The sequence below is a fragment of the Amia ocellicauda genome, chromosome 8 (assembly GCF_036373705.1).
Source record: "Amia ocellicauda isolate fAmiCal2 chromosome 8, fAmiCal2.hap1, whole genome shotgun sequence".
Lineage (NCBI taxonomy): Eukaryota > Metazoa > Chordata > Actinopteri > Amiiformes > Amiidae > Amia > Amia ocellicauda.
In genome coordinates this window covers 40,643,213-40,662,663 of record NC_089857.1, presented here as the reverse complement: position 1 = coordinate 40,662,663, position 19,451 = coordinate 40,643,213, and the positions used below count along the sequence as shown (strand labels likewise).

At 40.7% G+C, this 19,451-nt stretch overlaps 2 protein-coding genes across 6 annotated transcripts in view; one reads left to right on the top strand and one right to left on the bottom strand.

Annotated features, from left to right (window-relative positions):
* pde4d (phosphodiesterase 4D, cAMP-specific) overlaps positions 1–7,114 on the top strand; it is a 270,138-nt gene extending 263,024 nt beyond the window's left edge. For all 4 annotated transcript variants that reach the window (XM_066711415.1, XM_066711416.1, XM_066711417.1 and 1 more), the window contains 5 exons: positions 1,490–1,589; positions 2,332–2,486; positions 2,736–2,858; positions 3,016–3,198; positions 3,317–7,114. In XM_066711415.1, the coding sequence (XP_066567512.1) occupies positions 1,490–1,589; positions 2,332–2,486; positions 2,736–2,858; positions 3,016–3,198; positions 3,317–3,775 (1,020 nt within the window). In that variant the 3' untranslated portion in view covers positions 3,776–7,114. The remainder of the gene's footprint in view (positions 1–1,489; positions 1,590–2,331; positions 2,487–2,735; positions 2,859–3,015; positions 3,199–3,316) is intronic.
* A 3,268-nt stretch (positions 7,115–10,382) lies between these two features.
* rab3c (RAB3C, member RAS oncogene family) overlaps positions 10,383–19,451 on the bottom strand; it is a 31,569-nt gene continuing 22,500 nt past the window's right edge. For both annotated transcript variants that reach the window (XM_066711414.1, XM_066711413.1), the window contains exons 4-5: positions 15,434–15,558; positions 10,383–14,579 (exon numbers count right to left, since the gene is read on the bottom strand). In XM_066711414.1, the coding sequence (XP_066567511.1) occupies positions 14,389–14,579; positions 15,434–15,558 (316 nt within the window). In that variant the 3' untranslated portion in view covers positions 10,383–14,388. The remainder of the gene's footprint in view (positions 14,580–15,433; positions 15,559–19,451) is intronic.

The window sequence follows — 19,451 nt, the reverse complement described above, 5'->3', positions numbered from 1 at the left end:
AGTGCAAACCACAGCCGTGCAGCGTCGTGTTTCACTGCGGGAGTTGTGTCCTGTGCCCTGAAAGCGTCTGTGCGACGGTGTGTCTGGAACGTGGCCTAGATCTTTATTTTACTGTGGGTTCAGTCTTTTGCGCGGCTCCATCGGAGGTAAAGCGACTGGTATTGGGCTCACTTCAAGTGTAACCTATTTTAAATGTATACCGCTGCACATGTACATATACGTTTAATTCCAGTCTGACGCTATCACGGTCCTGGGGGGATTCTGGGACACTCATTAAGGTGTTGTTTCCCCCGAGAGTTTTGATTGCAGTCTGCGTGTCGGGCCTGTGAAAATGTCTTCAGAGGAACAGCAGTGCAGATGTGAGAGAATAACAGGCTGAACCCAAGAAGCCGAGTTAATTAAGAGGCGCTGCGAGACTCGAAGCTGGCGAGAGATCCAATTACCGCAGACAACTGACAGAAATATCAAAGGCGTCGGCGCCGTATAATCAGATATGTGTTGCATCGCCACAGCTCCCACCTGTTAGACATCGCAGGAGAGACACAGAGAGACATGTTCCCTCAATAAACATCACACCTGCAATGCAGATACTGTTGAGTCCCAGTTTAAAACGGTGTGTGTGTGTTTTTAGCAGGCGAAATATTCAATATTTTCATATTCCCTTTAGTAAAAGTCCAAAGAAATGTCAGATAGAGTTAAAAAGAATGGGAGAGAATGTGTGCTGGGCTTTATGTCACTCTACTAAATAATAATAACTAATTTGAGTTCTTTATGAGTCTGCCTTCACACTTTATATATAAAAAAGATATCTGAGCTTAATTTGTCTTGCGAGTTGCACAGAGTGAGTAAGGCCGCTTGTGGCCCAGCGCTGATAATGTGCCTCATACTTTAGAGAGTCGCAAAGTGGGGGCGCTACTTCCTTTGACGTCATCAGATCTTGAAAACAAAGTGTTATTTCCTTGTTGGGTAAACACATTGCAGAAGTGTGGAAATCATGCCAAGTCCTCTCGGCGTTGACATATCCGTGCCCGATTAGCTGGAACCAGAACCTCCGAGGGCCTTGCAATGTCGTGTCGTGTCAGAGGGATATTATGCATTTCCAGAATGGCAAAACACACAGTTTTTCCAGCCGGTTCAGTGCTGACAAAGAGGGAAAGTTCCACATCTCTCTTTCTAGGAAACTGTATTAATGGGAGAGCGATTCTGCTGAATGTCGGCACAGCAAGGGGGGTAGAGAACCTGAAACCAACGCTTATGTATCAAGACCCGGTTGTATGTAAGCACTGTTAGACATATTTATGTAGACAATCCTAATCGTATACAGTCATCAAGTGGTAATTAATCTGCCTACAAGTGCGCTGAAGGGAAGAGTGAGTGTCTGTTTACTGGAGGAGCTCCTACGCTTACTTTCCCGGCAACGTGAAATCAGTGTCTCATAACAACAACATCGACAACAATTAAAACTAATGTGTTCCCTTTGCCTTGATAGGCTGTGTTTACAGATCTAGAGATTCTTGCTGCCATTTTCGCCAGTGCTATTCATGATGTAGACCACCCTGGGGTTTCCAACCAGTTCCTCATTAACACAAGTGAGTATTTTTATTGATTTATTTTCTGTCCTACTCTGTCTTTCCTAGATTAACATTAAGCACTTCAAAATCAGCCCCCAACCAGGCCTCAAAACCATAGGCCGGTATCTGATGAGCAACCTCTCGATTTGTTGCGATTTTATTAAACTCGCTTATCCTCAGACGACATCAGTCTCCGTCGGCTCATGGTCACTGTGTTTTTGGGTGACCGCCGTCAGCACTGTCCTCTCGCTTGACTTGGGACACGCCGTCCAGGAAGCAGACCTGGATCCCCCTCGCCCCTTGACGCTCCAGTGTGTTAACCCAGGGGGTCCCCGGCAGCGCACTGCCATTAGTTGACTCATCGACGTGAACACAAATGACTGCCATCCCGCGCTGTGCATCGCATAGGCAGCCGTTAGTGCACTTGAGCAAAGGGTGAACCGTGCCGAGTGCTCGACTGGAGCCATCCTCAGAGACCCCTGACCTGAAGCAAGGACGCGTGTTGTTGACTTTTTAAACCGTTTCTGACCGGGGTAATCTTCGTTTCCTGGTTTATCATTCAGTAGAAATCGGTAAAACACAAGATGGTAGCGGCGGCTGACGGTTATGGTTTTGTAAACAATATCCTTTTAAAGATGCAGCAGAATCCTCCTCTGCCACCACATTAACATTGACAATAAAAAAATATTTGTAAAAAAATGTAACCAGGTCCATTTTTCCGCGTAGCTCATCGGCGTGTGTGTGTTTGTGCTGCTTCCAGACTCTGAGCTTGCCTTGATGTACAACGACTCGTCTGTCCTGGAGAACCATCATCTGGCCGTGGGCTTTAAGCTGCTACAGGAGGAGAACTGTGACATTTTCCAAAACCTGACCAAAAAACAGAGACAATCACTGCGGAAGATGGTCATTGACATTGTGAGTATCCTGTGGCCTGACTGGGGATTCTGAGATCCTTACATAACATTATTGGGTCATGGTGTTATAGTAATTACTGTATATATATATACACACAGAACATGCACACAGATATACACACACAACACAAATTATCAATGCGTGTGTGTACAGAACAGAATATATATTCTGTGCCTGACAGTGTGTATATTGTCGCACCCTGAATGATTCTGTAAAGAGTGTTTTAATTGTGTTGTTGTGTTTTTGTAGGTTCTTGCCACTGATATGTCCAAACACATGAATCTCCTCGCAGACTTAAAAACGATGGTGGAAACCAAGAAAGTCACAAGCTCCGGAGTCCTCCTATTAGATAATTATTCAGACAGAATACAGGTAGGCTCTTGGCGTTTGATGTCGTGCATAACTGCACTGAATTCTGGGAAGCACAAATAAACAACACCCGCTTGAGTCATCAGAAATGGGAGCTGACCGCAGAAATGATCGTTTTCAGTATATTGAGGTTTTTGTTGTTCGCCTGGCTTTCATTTAGGTCCTCCAGAACATGGTCCACTGTGCGGACCTGAGCAACCCCACCAAGCCCCTGCAGCTATACCGCCAGTGGACCGACCGCATCATGGAGGAGTTCTTCAGCCAGGGGGACCGGGAGCGTGAGCGGGGCATGGAGATCAGCCCCATGTGTGACAAGCACAACGCGTCGGTGGAGAAGTCGCAGGTAAACACGCGTGCCGTGCAGGAAAGGGGATCAGTCCCACCGCCTCTTCCCCTGACCTAATTGTGGGTGTTAAACCCAACACACTCCAGGCTCCCACTCACTGTCTTTCTCCACCCAGGTGGGATTCATCGACTACATCGTCCACCCGCTGTGGGAGACGTGGGCGGACCTGGTGCACCCGGACGCCCAGGACATCCTGGACACGCTAGAGGACAACCGCGAGTGGTACCAGAGCACAATCCCCCAGAGCCCGTCCCCGGCCCCGGACGATGCCGAGGAGGGCCGGCCCGGCGCAGCTGACAAGTTCCAGTTTGAGCTGACGCTGGAGGAAGACGGCGAGTCGGACACCGAGAAGGACAGCGGCAGCCAGGCGGAGGAGGAAGAGGAAGAGCAGGAGGAAGAGGAGGAGGAGGAGAACAGCTTCAGTGACTCTAAAACACTTTGCACGCAGGACTCGGAGTCCACGGAGATCCCGCTGGAGGAGCAGGCGGAGGAGGACGAGGCGGCGGAGGAGGAGGACGGGGGGTCCGGCGAGGCCTGCGCAGAGGAGGAGGAAGAGCAGCCTGCCGACACATAGCGGTGCGGACAGCCTTCGAGTGGAGCGATATTAATAATAATGAAGAAATAATAATAAGTCAAAGTTCCAAAGCGCACATGTTGCACACCACAACCTCGGTCACTCCTCACCCCCCCGGCCCGGACAGACGTGCTCAGAGACCGCTGGTAGTCCTACACTTTTGCACTCAGGAATACAACGTCCGATTTCTTCAACCGTACGGGAGAGAGACGTGTCGGCGGCCGACGTCGAGCTCTCGGGGTCAGAGGTCTTGAAGTCGTAGTGGATTTTTACTTTTTTTACTTTTCGTTCTTTCCCCTCTCTCGGTCTCCTCTTCTTTTCCAAGCAGGCGGAAGGTGTTTATGGATTCCACCGCGGATTACAACATGTCTGACAAGAGCTGGCGCAGAAGAGGACTTTGTTTTGAGTTTTATTTTATATTTTGTGGAGGAAAGTGTTCAACTGTAGTCTGGATGACACCCTACCAGGACTCTGTCTGAGAAGGAACTGAACAGCCGATGTGAAACGGGGGACACCGCAGATAGCATGAGGAATATAGTGTGTGGATTAAAACCAGATGTTTTTTTCTAAATTTCAAGTCTTCCTTGAAACCATGACTGAAAAAAAAAATCAGCTTTTATGCTGTTTTGACCTCTTGAGTTTTTGTATTGTATGTAAAATTGAGATCTTTTGTAGATTTTACTTTTATTATTAAAGACATATGGAGATATTATATTTAAAAGAATATTTTAAAAGTTTCATCCGCCATCGATACTTTTTTTTTTTTTGCGACTTAGTAACTTGCAAGCCTGTCCGCAGTAACACACGAGTCGTGTTTGTTTGCACTGTGTGGATTTGACGCACTGCTTGTGTTACACGCGTCCTTGACTCAATAATCCCATGGCTTTATCCTCATCACAATATTCCTGTTGGTTTTATTGTTGAGATTCCCTTTTTTACTTTTTTTTTCAGTAGAAAACGCAAGTACTTTTAAGGATATTTTTATGACGGAATATGTTCGAAGCATAAACAACATATTTCATATTTCTGAGGGGGTTCATTTGAAACCAGCCTTTGACGTCAACAGTCGTTGCCTAGAAGAAATTGACCTTTTTATAGGTACACTACATTTCTAAATAAGGATATAGAAACACCTTGGTTTATTTTTATACCTACATCGTATCTATCCAGTATACTATGTATATAATCACACTGCGTTATGTATTTGTCATAAAGTGTGTTACAAAGCCAAAGTGGTTAAACAGATTGACTTGTTTTTGCTTTTTACATTCTCAGAAACAGAGGTGTAATGCAGTTAAAAAACAGACACAATGAACATCGTGTCAGACTCAAACATTTCTTATGACATCACAGACAGACTTTCTTATAATGATCTAATGACTTTAAAACATATAGCAAACATGTGTATATATATATATATATATATATGTGTGTGTGTGTGTGTGTGTGTGTGTGTGTGTGTGTGTGTATATACATATAACTGTGTGTATACATTAGTCTTTGTTTACTATTTCTGACAGAACATAGCTGGTCTAATTTCTAAATCAAGGCGCAGAGCTGTAGGACACAAAACCCAACGCACAGCATGTGAAAAACACAAACGCAATGAAGAAACAGAGACGTAACTCACAATTTGATCTCTATTTTAAGGCAGAGCGTTTTTAAAGTGTATCTTGTAACAGCAGACAACGATTGTCTTTAAAACACATCTAGACAAAAAAGCAACTTTACTTCTCTCTCTCTCAATGAGATCGGGCGTCCAGCCCTCCCGACACCCTGAGCTGAGCGCAGTTGTCGTACATGGTTTTTAAGTCACGTTTTTTTTGTTTTGCCAAACCTGCACCACAGTCGGTCGTGCTCCACACATCAAATGCAGTCAAGCGGCTTTTTCTTGTGTGTATGTTACTGTATTGCCATATTCAATCATACGGTACTGTAGGTCATTAACTGTAGCATTCACCGCTGGACACATTGGCTTGCAAGTTACTACACCTTTTATTTTTATTTTGTGGTTACGGTGAGAGTATCTAGGTAGAACAAATTTTTTGTTTTGTTGTCGTTTTTTAGTGAAAAAAAAACTTGAATGAATCCGGCTTTTAACGAGTGCTCACTGAAGAAGAGGTTATTTTCAATGCATTATTTAATTATTTTATTTTGTGCCATGCCTTTTTTTCCTCACCAGATGACCTTACCTGTAATAGAGTTTGTTTGTCTCTGTTTACAACCATGTATTTATTGTGCTGTACATATTATAATGTTTATTGTAAATTATCGATTCGTATTATATCATCCCTTATGGGGATGGTGTTGCTGTATTTGGAAACTCTTGTTGAGAGAATGATTATTATATATACTTATTCAGTGTACATTTTATCTTCTGTATTATGTCACCTTAGAGCTTGTTTATGGAGAACAGGGGAAAGCCAAACAATTTGAAAAAAGCCGCAGGTCTTTGGCCCCAGGGCTGTGCCTTAACTTTCGATGTTTATTTTTGTGGTTGTTTTTCTGTTTCTTTGTGTATATTTTTCCTCTTCTTTTTGCTGCATTAGGACGTCCGTGCGACTCGGCTGGACATTTTAATCCATACGCTGCCTAAGCACAAAGGCTCACAAAATAAGCTCAATGTTAGGCTGAGACCTAGTATATTTTTGTAACCATTGCTGCATTGTTTAGGCTGAAATGTTACAAACTGAAACACTATTAGTGTTGTTAAACAAACAAAAAACAATAGGAAAATACGCACATGTATAAAACCAGATAAAGATGCAGTAAGCAACACAGTTGGATGCAATACTATAAGCTTCAAGTCTGACCTTGGAGGATTTGTTCTGTATAGCTGTGGAACTATATCTTATGTTCATGCTGTTACAAGCTTAGTCCAGAGAGCAGTTCAGGTACTCGATCTGTGGTCTACCTTCGTCCAGCCCAGCGGGTGTGTGCTTGTATAGCGGAGGGAGTTTGTCTTTCTGTTTGTTTGTTTGTTATTCAACAGAGCCTACTTTTGGACACGCATACTGTAGATTCTAGCAGCCCTGGCCCAAAGGAATTGGTGGCTTTTGTTTAAAAAAACGGTATAAAAGGGATACACGAACTGTAACTTCAAAGACTCCAGAACAACTATTATTTTTTCTATGGGTTATGTCTTTAGAATGCCAACTTGTCTGGAAGTTTCACAAGACGATTCTTATATTGGATTCCTTGTCTCTTACAGTCTATTGGATAGCACTGTAGATCTGCTCTGAATCTTCAGTAAAAAAATTACTAAAAACGACAAAAAAAAAACATTTTTATATGCAACAGATGAAATAAAAGCATGGGTTGATTCTGCCTACACTTGAATTTTCTGTCTTTTGTTCTTCATTACAAAATAAAGCACTTGCATTTAATTCATATCTAATTACCGAACAGCAACTACTAGCAAAGTCTTCACAGAGTGGCGCCGTACGAAGGAAGTCGTCAGCTTTTCCCAGGACTTATTATATATAAAACATGAATTACACAGATCAGTGTCGTTCTGCAAAGTCATACAATACAATAAAGTGCCATTGATTTTCCAAAACATAAACCCACTGTATAATTAGTGACCCATTCAAACCAAGTAAAGCTTTAATTAACAGACACAGCGCTGCATTGCTGTGAGTTCACAACTTCCCATTTCATTTTGTGCTGCTTTATTTGAATGAACCTTTATCCTCCAGCTGCACAGACCAAGCATTCGCCCGCAGATCTCCCAGCAGACACCAGCCAAGAGAGAAGATCTGCACAGACTGAACTGGCAAAGACTATCACTTAATTATACAAGAACTATATATATATATATATATATATATATATATATATATATATATATATATATATATATATATATATATATATATATGTCTTGCATCTGAGAGATATTGGAATTGAGGCTGCAGATCTTCAGGTGATTTTGCAAATAGGATGATGTCATCAGCAAATGGTAAGTGGTTCATAAATGTACTCAGCAAAAAAATAAACGTCCTCTCACTTTCAACTGCTTTTATTTTCAGCAAACTTAACGTGTACATATTTGTATGAACATAAAAAGATTAAACAACTAAGACATGAACTGAACAAGTTTCACAGACATGTGACTAACAGAAATGGAACAATGTGTCCCTGAACAAAGCGGGGGTCAAAATCAAAAGTATCTGATTTTCAGTATCTGCTGTGGCCACCAGCTGCATTAAGTCCTGCAGTGCATCTCCTCCTCATGGACTCATGGGCTCATGGGCTGCACCAGATTTGCCTGTTCTTGCTGTGAGATGTTACCCCACTCTTCCACCAAGGCACTTGCAAGCTCCCGGACATTTCTGGGAGGAATGGCCCTAGCCCTCACCCTCCGATCTAACAGGTGCCAGACGCGCTCAATGGGGTTTAGATCCAGGCTCTTCACTGGCCATGGCAGACACTGACATTCCTGTCTCGCAGGAAATCACGTCCAGCACAGGTGGGTTTGTGCCCATAGGTGATGTTGTTGCCGGTGATGTCTGGTAAGGACCTGCCTTACAACAGGCCTACAAGCCCTCAGTCCAGCCTCTCTCAGCTGATTGCAGACAGTCTGAGCACTGATGGAGGGATTGTGCGTTCCTGGTGTGACTCGGGCTGTTGTTGTTGCCGTCCTGTACCTGTCCCGCAGGTGTGATATTCAGATGTACTGATCCTGTGCAGGTGTAGTTACACATGGTCTGCCACTGCGAGGACAATCAGCTGTCCTTACTGTCTCCCTGTAGCGCTGTCTTAAGCATGTCACAGTACGGCCAGTCCTCATGCCTCCTTGCAGCATGCCTAAGGCACGTTCACGCAGATGAGCAGGGACCCTGGGCATCTTTCTTTTGGTGTTTCTCAGAGTCCGTAGAAAGGTCTCTTTAGTGTCCTAAGTTTTTATAACTGTGACCTTAATTGCCTACCGTCTGTAAGCTGTTAGTGTCTTAACGACCGTTCCACAGGTGCATGTTCATTAATTGTTTATGGTTAATTGAACAAGCATGGAAAACATTGTTTAAACTCTTTACAATAAAGATCTGTAGAGTTATTTGGATGTTTACGAAATTATCTTTAAAATACAGTGTCCTGAAAAAGGGACATTTATTTATTTGCTGAGTATATAAATGTTAGGACATAATTTTGATGTTATATTAGACATAACTAGAGAACAATAATCACTAATACTTTTTAGATAGTGGGCAATTATTATTACTGAATAGTGCTAGAGGTAAAAGTAAGAGCATTTTAAAATGGTCCACAAAGGTAGAAAGGAAGGCTTGTTTTGTGCAGCAGAATCAGAGTTGTGAACATATAGCACAACTTGTGTTATTCTCCTGGGTAATGAAATACAGCAGCATCAAGTTCAAATATATTCATGTGAAATGTTGAGAAATAAAGAGTTGATCAGAAATGCAGTGCTGGCAGCTCGCCTCTGAAATGACTTGCAATGTAATCATCGATCAGCTGATACCAGACAACTGCATCATTTCCGAGGGGAGCCATCTTGTGGCAAAGAATGACTGAATGACTGTAGCTGTCATTTCCAGTAAAGAAAGATAAGTCTACTGTGTGTATATATATATATATATATATATATATATATATATATATATATATATACACGTTTGCTTTGCATTCTGTCAGCACTGTATATTTTGTTAAACTATAAGAAATATAATTTGTATATTTGTATAGATTCCTCATCACTTCTAATAATTTAGAAAAAACTGAAAATATGTTTTACATAAGGGTAATTTAGCAATCAATTTTTAGAAAATGAAATTAACCATCCAATAATGTTTCTAATGAAGGATGTGAATATTTTCGATTAACCCTGTAAATAATACAGCTTTCAGCATTCATTGTTTTGAAATATGTTCAATTCCAAAACAATGGGGGACGCTGTCCTCTTGTGGTGATAACTTGTTATTACATGACAATATTTTAATGTCCTTTCATTGAATTAAATCTACTATTTGTATGTTTAAAGATTGTATATTACTAGCTATAACGTGACATAATCACCAGGTCATCTGTGGTTTGATTGATTCTACAAAGGGTTTGATAAAACCAGTTCATCAGAGAAATTAGCCAATATATATGATGCTCTAGAAGCAAACGTGGGCAGAATATAAATCAAACTTTAAAAACAGTTCTGGATTGCATTGCATAGCTAGAAGTAGGAATCCTCTCAAATAGAAAGTCACACTCAGATATTGAGATTTTAATTCATAATTAGTGTGTGGGTACAAAATAACCACAGCAGCAGCAGCACATCAGTGGATTCATTCTGGGCCTTCTGAGCAATTAAGCAATTAAGTGTTTACATCTTTCTGCAAGATATAGCAGGTACTCATAGTTTCCAGCAGGGGCCCCCTTATTTTCACTGAAGCACACATTTTACTATGTATTAGTTATGCATTTATTTATTGTAACTGTTTTTATTGAACTTCTAGAAGTGTTATGTGATAATTGTGGATACATTTCAATTTTAATAAATTCTTAAAAGACATCATAAGATAAAAGCAAATACAAAACAAACACAAACACACAAAACATCAACCACTTCAGTCTTCCCAAAGATTCACACAAGAGTACATTAATACAATTTGTATATTTATTGTAATCTCAAAAACACTTTTGTTGTACATAATTCACATACAAACAAAATACCCAGTTAGCTAGTTGTCCATACAAGGTAAATAGAATAAACTAGTGCACAATGATATATCATTAGTTTAGGTCCATAGGATTATATAAGAAAGACATACATTTGTGATACAGCTGTTTAGTTGCCATAGCCATTGTAACACCTGGATTTGAAAGACACCAGCTCACTAAATTGGTAACAGGCAGATCAAAACGCATCAATTATATTTGTCCTACTTCAATCGATTTAAATCAGTATAGGTATACCTAATATTCAAAGTAAGTAGTAATAATGCTATATTTTACGAAAAACAGTAACACGCTAATAATTGGAACGTTATAAGAAAAGAGATGTTCACTAAATCTGCAGTCAGAATCTGTTCAAGCGTCCTTTTGTGATTCAAACAGGCTGAGGGTCTTTAAACCCCGCGACGTGTCTGTGGAGAGAAGGTGATGTGAGTAGCTGGCTGATCGAATGAAACCATTCACTTGGTAGTTGTATTATTTGCAGTACATAAGCAGAGAGATTGCAGTTGAACGTAAATAAGCAGCTTTATTTAATTTTTCCAAATGGTCACAGTAATAGCAGTAGTTTTAGTAGTACAGGGGATATTATTAATACATATATATATATATATATATATATATATATATATATATATATATATTAATGGTCTGACATCACTAGTATGGGAAGGAAGCTAACAAATCTAGAGCTATGAATACATGAAAAAAATATTAAGCGGTCTGACTGGGAAGGATGTAAAATGTATATTGTAGGATCTTATTTTACTTTTCCAGATACTTTGAGGCAAATTGGAGACCGACTTCTACTGAACACGGCTTGGTTTATGGGTTCCCACAAGAGCTTCTTGAAGACAGAGTCTTCTGTAATGCTTGTTGTAATGCATGGCCGAGGATCTCAAGAGGCCACCCAGAGGTGACAGCTTTCAACCTCTCAATACGTTAAATCTGGGGACAGAAAGAGAGTCAAGCTTCATGGGCAAACCAGGCAGACTGAGCAAAAGAAGGGATGAATTACAGGCGATATCAGTTCCAATGTTGAATTCCAGTCAAGTCCTGGTCAGGATGGAGATATAGTTTTAATTTTATCGTAATCGTGTGCATCTGTATACACTCGGTCTCTGTGGGAGGATTGTAAGGCCGACCCTGGAAGAGCAACAGGAAAGGTTTCAAAACATCACCTCTAAGTGCTACTGTACACCAATACACACATGCTACACAGGTCACTGTAAAAATGCCACATTGTTCATTAAACAAGACAGAACCGAACCCCTGACAGAGCAATCGCTACAAGTATTCAACACTGCCAGGGTGTAAAGACGCACCACACTCGTCCCAATCCTAAATGACTGCCATCGGCTTATTTCCACTGTCTCACCACCAGCTGGCACCAGGAGCAGAGGCTTGTCTTTGAGCAGACGTCGTGTGGTTTGAACTGGCATTCTTTAACCACAGGCTGAAATGCCATGTCTTGCTTGTGCTCCCTCGGGCGGTTCTTAAGGTAAGGTGGCATCAGAGACATTTAAAAATTGCACTGTGTGGGATGTTATATTTAAAGTACAATGATTCCTGTAGCATTGCAGTGTGTTCACGATCTCATTTAGCTTTAATATCACCATCACCTGTAAACAGTACATATCGTCCGTTGTTTTCATCTATAAATTCAGGTTTAACAAAAAAGCTACTCTACAAGTCACCGAAGACAGCAATTCACAGACATCCATAGAAATAACAGGAATATAAGTCCACACTGGAATTATCTGAATATACATTATGTAAATGCGCAATTTCTCTTTCATTCACACACCAAGCTTTGAAGAAGGCAGTCTTTAGTTATAGATTTTGTAATAGTCACTTGATGGCGACTGTGTACCACATAAACAAATCCAATAAACCTTTAGATTCACACAGTATATATACAGCGAGAGACTGGGAGATTGACTAGATTGCAAAGACGTTTAGTTTTTTCTTCTTTTCGACAAGTCTGAGGTCAAGACATGACTAAGTACTAACTGACATGTTATCACAGCCACACAGCCACCGCAGACGCACATGACTATATACAGGGAATAGGTTTTTAAATATTGCACGTATTGGCCCATTGCGCCTCAGATATCTGAGTCCGCATAAATTAAACAAAGTATTTATATATAGATAGATAGATAGATAAATATAGTTATACATTATTCACTATTTCATGCAACATTTAAGACAAGTTGAGAGGTCTGTTATTGTTCATGCCATTCTCTCGACTGCGTTTCACACAAATCATTTATCAAGGCATCAAGACTGCTTTCACAAGTTAGGATAACATTTTTGGCACTGTTGAGACAAATATATTGTTGTTTTGCTTCAGAAATGCATTCCACAGGGTGTAAAAACCAGAACCTATTGGTAATGTGACGAGAAATATTGATCGATGTTTTCATACTGCACTCGAAGAAGCATTTACGGAGATTTAATTTATGTACTTCATTTCATTCGGTAAGCCAGCTACTCACTGCATATTAGATTTCAAGCAAGTCGACAGAAATTGATTTGGTTAAACACATAAATATATTTGCACATAACGAAACAGAAACGCATACTTTATAAAAGGGACACATTTTTCTTGAATTGTGAAAGTGAAAACAAATCACCAATGGGTAAAAAAAGAAAGAGAAAAAGAAACAGGATAAAATATGCTAAAAGGCCACACTTTTTTCAGGTAGTTTAGATTATAAAGTTAAACAAATGACAATGGCACAAACATACAGACTCACAGACTAATTCCACATCGGGCCCCAGACACACCTCTCCGGCCCAGATAGTCACTTCAAATATTAACAGTTATCTGATACAGTACATTACATTATGGGAACCCGATACACATAAATAAATTAATTAATAAATAAATAAATATCTTCCATCATATTTTCATCCAGTAAAGTTAAATTTATTCTGGGTCCAAATATACAACATGGGTGCAAGATATTAGCCCTACATAGTTGCATATGCATCCGATTCGCCTAACATTTTAAGCCAAAAAGGTGCGCAATATTGACCTCTAATGGTCACGCACACACAATAGGTATCCCTCCTGGTGAACCAATGTGTTCTTGAAACACTCGTCAGAATTTAAAAGCTGTGTGTGTGTGTGGGTGGGTGGGTGTGTGTTTGTGTGTGTTTTGCTCGGGCACATTTTCTAGGATTTTCTAGGCTGGTTTATGGAATTCATTGGGAATCGTATTAAGTTCCCTTCATATTAGATTATTATTTTCATGGTTCTGCCTTACAGAATAGAATAAGCAATATTGTGTGTAATAAACTGCGAATGTCAGGTCGCATTACGGCCGACGTAAAAATATCGTTTTAAATAATTTTTCCACTATACCCATAAACATTGGAAAAACATTTCCGATAGACAAATAGGCAGACTGATAGATAGATAGAGAGAGAGAGAGAGAGAGAGAGAGAGAGAGAGTGCTTTGACTCCCACAAACATGAACTTTCATTTTTTTATCTTCAATTTCCTTTCAGAGATTTTAAGACAATAATATAAAAGTTATTGGTCACATCTGTGAGAGGAAAGCTCATGCATTGGGTCTTTGCCACCTAAGCTACTGATATTACTGTTGGAAACAAACGAAACCAAAAACAATAATAATAATAATAATTAAAACTTTATCAATAAATATGAAAACAAGGATGTTTTAGACTTTAAACCTTTAGGGCAGGCTATGTACACATTACAAGCAGGTGCTGTTGTGTTCCACTAAGTGCATTCAAACTTAAATACCTCCCTAAACCCGTGCCGGGCACATTTCTGCGTTTTATTCTTTAGTAAGATATGGAGATCTAAATTAAATTCATGTTTGAGAGACTATACCTAAGGAGTTGGATATCTTGGCCACACACACGTGAGGGCCACCCGGCTGGCTGGCAGGCAGCGATTAACAGCCACAGGTCGGCTGCTGTAGAGGCGGGGGATTGTCCGTTAGTCTCGTGTTCTGGGTCCCGGCGCTGACCGCGGGGTCGGTATCGAGGGTCTCCGACATCTTGTCACAGATGATGTCCACAAGGCGCTCAAATGTCTGTTTAACATTGATGTTGTCTTTCGCACTCGTCTCGAAGAACTCAAATCCTTCAAGACAAACAAACAAAGACAACGATTGTCAACTACCCTGCTTGCAAAAACTTGCACATGACGTAATGCAGAAAAATGTATAAACTGTAGAAAATACATTTGCTGAAACTGGCAAAAAAAAAAAAAGCCTAAAAAGCATATTACTTTTGTATTGCCTCACTAATTAAATTATCCTTCCCATTCTGATAAATGACTGTCTTTGTGCATGGGAAACTCTTTATAATAGGTGTCCCAATGTAATTATACATGAAATAATTTCTGAAAGGCATTTCTGATGCCTCACATCCATGAGTTTCTTCTTGGAAAAAGATGCCTACATACCACGGTGGCACAAAGTTGATCAATACAGCCCTCAGCCTCCCTAAACCACAGCTGGCATTTAAAGGATCGTATCTGTGAAGTCTGTGAAACATCCTCTCACAATACGGTTCTCCACTTCACATTCACTGCGCAGTTCAAAATGATAGATGTGAGAAATCTGTAGGTGTCGGCCAATTAAATGTGTTTCATTAACAGCTTCAGTGGATGCAGGAAAAATATTCTATATTCAGCGGCCTTACAGGTTGTGAATTTACCCATGAATAGATATGTGGTGAAATAGCAAACCGTTTTCTCCTCATTTAACCCTGAATATCATCGATGGAGCATTGGGGAACTTCAAACTGCACTTAAATATCTTCCAGATACAAATAACTGAGTGTCCTAACCGTCCAGACTGCTTACTAGTTATTTTCATTCATTAAGAGCCGCTGCTTCATAAATAACCGGGATATCCTGTTTTATTAGTAGTTCTGGTAATAATGATTTATTTAAAATCATGGAAAGGGGTAGAAGGGCAAAAACAAAGGTACCGAGCTGCTCAGCTAACCGCCTCCCGCTCTCCGCGGCCACCACCCGCTCCTCTTCCATGTCACACTTGTTCCCAGCAAGGATAACCTGAGCGTTGTCCCAGGAGTACGTTTTAATCTGGGTAGACCTGTTTACACAAAGAAAAATACATCATTAATTCAAAACATCTGTAGACAGCATGAGATGTAGGCTCTCTCTTAAAAAAAAAAGCCCATTGTTCAGATACTTTCTTTTTTATTATTATTCAAAGTATCCTGTTTGATCAGACATTAAATATTATAGCACTGACTTTACAAAATATCAGCCATTACCATAACTGATTGTGAAGAATGAGGCAGGGGTTTCCAGTGAAGAATAAATCAAACGTGCTAATACACCGATAATGGGACGTAAAGTGGTTTTGGATTATCACGGCAGAAATATCAGCCTAAGATCTCAGGGTGGAAAAAGATTAGAGGTATTTCAGCCTGTCAGAAAATTGCCAATAAGTCTATAATCAATAATAATAATAATAATACAGGGAATATCAACCCAGAGTAAATTTACATGGCCTTCGAGACATTTTATTTTATTTTATATAAATTACTTTATTATTAAGTATCCATCTCCTCATTACTTGAATCCTGCAAACCAAGTCTCTCTGTTGATTTGACAGCTTCCATACAATAGCAATGCCAATAATACCTGTGTCTGTCTACACTAGTGCACTGGTATCATTCTCCATTTCCTATAGATGTATTCAGATAGCAAGACTATAAAATGTGTCTACTCTCCTTTGACAGAAGAATCTGGAAGTCCCCAAAGATGGGCAGAACTGAGCAGACACACTGAGGCGTGATTCTGCGAGTCCCTCTTAAGGTTAATTAACACGAGCTATCAGTTTCCTGAGAGGCCGCATAGTTGTCTGTCACAATAACTCCGAATGATAGAGAACGCTTCTATGGGTTATCCAAGGTCAACGGGCTCTTCTGAGTTGTTCAGAAACGCTAATGGTGAACCACCAGCATGACACCAAAACCACATTTAGGAGCACTAGTGGTGAAGCAAAACTAAGAACATGAGTTGTCAGGACTGGAAAGATCCCCGACACCTTTAGACACACACAGACTGACAGACGCACGTACAACACAGCCACTTACACACAGACAGACACACGTACACACACACATTCCTCTGGTGTCTTATACTCCCACAGTGTTTGGCGTGTAAGCCACATACAAAATGTCCCCACATAGGAAGTGACTAAAACAGTGACGGCCAAGTATAGATCTTTAAAAAGGAAGATGACAATTAAACAGATGAAATACTGCAGATAATGTGGCTATGAAGAGAGAGAGAGGGAAAGGAAATTGCATCGCTGCATATAAATACTGTATGCACTGTCATTTTGTTGCTGTCCATGCTTTATCTATGAAGAATATAATTGTGAGTTTCTACAAATTCTGTTCTTAATCAACATGCCACTCTTTCCCTGACCAATTGAATTACAAACGAAAGAACTGATGCGTTATAATCAAAATAGATGCATGACAATTATGAATAAATGATCAGGGGAGATGTGTGACCCACATTATTTGTTTCTTTAGTTTGTTTTTCAATCATGCAGACACAATAAGGAGTCGAAAGTAGATAAAAGAAAAATATATGGGATAACAGTCAAAGGGAGTTTTGAAATCGAAAAACTGAAATAGATTTGTGAAAAAAGAACATGTTTTATAATGTAGGACTCCAATAAGAAAGAAGAAGTGAGAGGCTTTTAAATGTACTGCCTTGCATCTTTATTTTTATATTTTAATTGAAGAGATCATTGAAGTGGCCCACACTACAGGTGTAAGTTTGTTGACACAGAAGGACCTGTGCAGGTGTTACTCTTTCACATTCATGTCATTGTTCTTTATGAACTGTGCTTGTTTTTAAATCATATGACCATGTATTTAATACAGAACACCAATAAAGGGAGCTGAATCATAAAAACATAAGAAAGTGTCCAACCGAGAGGAGGCCATTCGCCCCATCGTGCTCGTTTGTTGTCCATTAATAACTAAGTGATCAAGGATCCTATCCAGTCTGTTTTTGAATGTTCCCAAATTGTCTCTTCAGCCACATCGCTGGGGAGTTTATCCAGATTTTGACACCTTTCTGTGTGAAGAAGTGTCTCCTGTTTTCTGTCTTGAATGCCTTGAAGCCCAATTTCCATTTGTGTCCCCGGGTGCGTGTGTCCCTGCTGATCTGGAAAAGCTGATCTGGTCTGATGTGGTCGATGCCTTTCATGATTTTGAAGACATTATGATATTGCCACACTTCACTGAATCTCAGAGGAGTGTGGTAAACAGGGTTTCAGGAATCTGATATCTGAAAAGAAATGGGGTTTGTGTACATGCACACATTTAAATGGAGGACACTCGTTTCTGTCGAATGCAATTGGCCAGTAGCTTCTGTCCTCTGACACTATTTGAACAGTTGTTAAAATCCGCAGTTGCTCTCTGTACAGTCCCTTACAGACAGGAATAAAAACCAGAAAGTTCTTGATGTCAGACAGGAAATGAAGCGCAGGCATTTCAATTCTGCAGCTCGGGTACTGACACGACCAGGATGTCTGAGACGGGAAATGGTTACCTTGGAAACCGAGGGAAGGTTGCTCTGCCCGAGCGTGGATCCCGTCAGGAGTCGGAGGAGACACAAGGTTACAGCATGTCACTCTCAGCAACGCGTGGCATAACAGTTCAAAACCACACAAAACGATGGATTTTTCATCCTCAGAGAATAGAGTCAGGCTCTCACTATTTATGCTAGATGACTCAATATCTACTAAAGCACTGTGAGGAGGTGGGGCTGGTAGGTCTTCATCATAGGGGTTAAAAACACAACTTTGGATGCACATCTAACCTTCAACCATTTGGTTTTGTTTTTATACATGAAAAGCTGGAGAATGGAGAATGTATTCATACCCTGACGCATTCACTCAGTAAGACATACCACCACACAAAAACGGCATGGCACCTTTCTGATTTGTTCTAAGTTGGCAAGGTGCTTGGTATGGTCTATTGATGATTACAACCAACGCTAATAAGTGCTAGTTATGTTTTAGTAATAATAAAAGCCCTGGGAATTGAACTTTAGGCACTCAGAGACTCAGAAGTATGCAACACATTGCCCCTGTCCTGTGCTTGTCATATTCTGTCTTAAATAACTGGACCATGGAAGGTTAAACCACAGTTGGAATGATATCCTAATGGCCTTTTAGGAGGAAACAGAATACCTAGATTATGAATGTCAGTCATACGTTATAATTGTGGATGAGGTTCCTGGCGATAGCGCCCGCTGATTTGTTTGTTGCAGTGTCTGTTTTTATCGTCCCCGCACTCCTGATGTTTAGCTGCCTGCCGTCGTCCGTGCTGGTGCTCAGCTGACACATATGTTCCTGTTTAAGGGTTATTCATGACGTACTGAGCCACAGGTGAAAGGGCTGCTGGTATTCGGTGCCTAGTTCACTCATCAGGGGATCTTGCATCTTGCAGGCCGACACTCTGTTAGGTCAGAGGAGAGCAACCGGACTTATTCCAGGTATGAAGGGAATGTCCTACTGAGAGACTGAGGAACTGAACCTTTTCACCCTGGAACAGAGGAGACTACGTGGGGACTTGATCCAAGTCTTCAAAATCATGAAAGGCATCGACCACATCAAACCAGAGGAGCTTTTCCAGATCAGCAGGGACACACGCACCCGGGGACACAACTGGAAATTGGGCTTCAAGGCATTCAAGACAGAAAACAGGAGACACTTCTTCACACAGAGAGGCGTCACAATCTGAACAAACTCCCCAGCGATGTGTCTGAAGAGACAATTTGGGATCATTCAAAAACAGACTGGATAGGATCCTTGATCACTTAGTTATTAATGGACACCAAACGAGCACGATGGGGCGAATGGCCTCCTCTCGGTTGGAAACTATCTGATGTTGTTCTTATGTTCTTAAGGTTGCATTGACTCTGCTGTTATCTTTCTTTAAAATCACATGA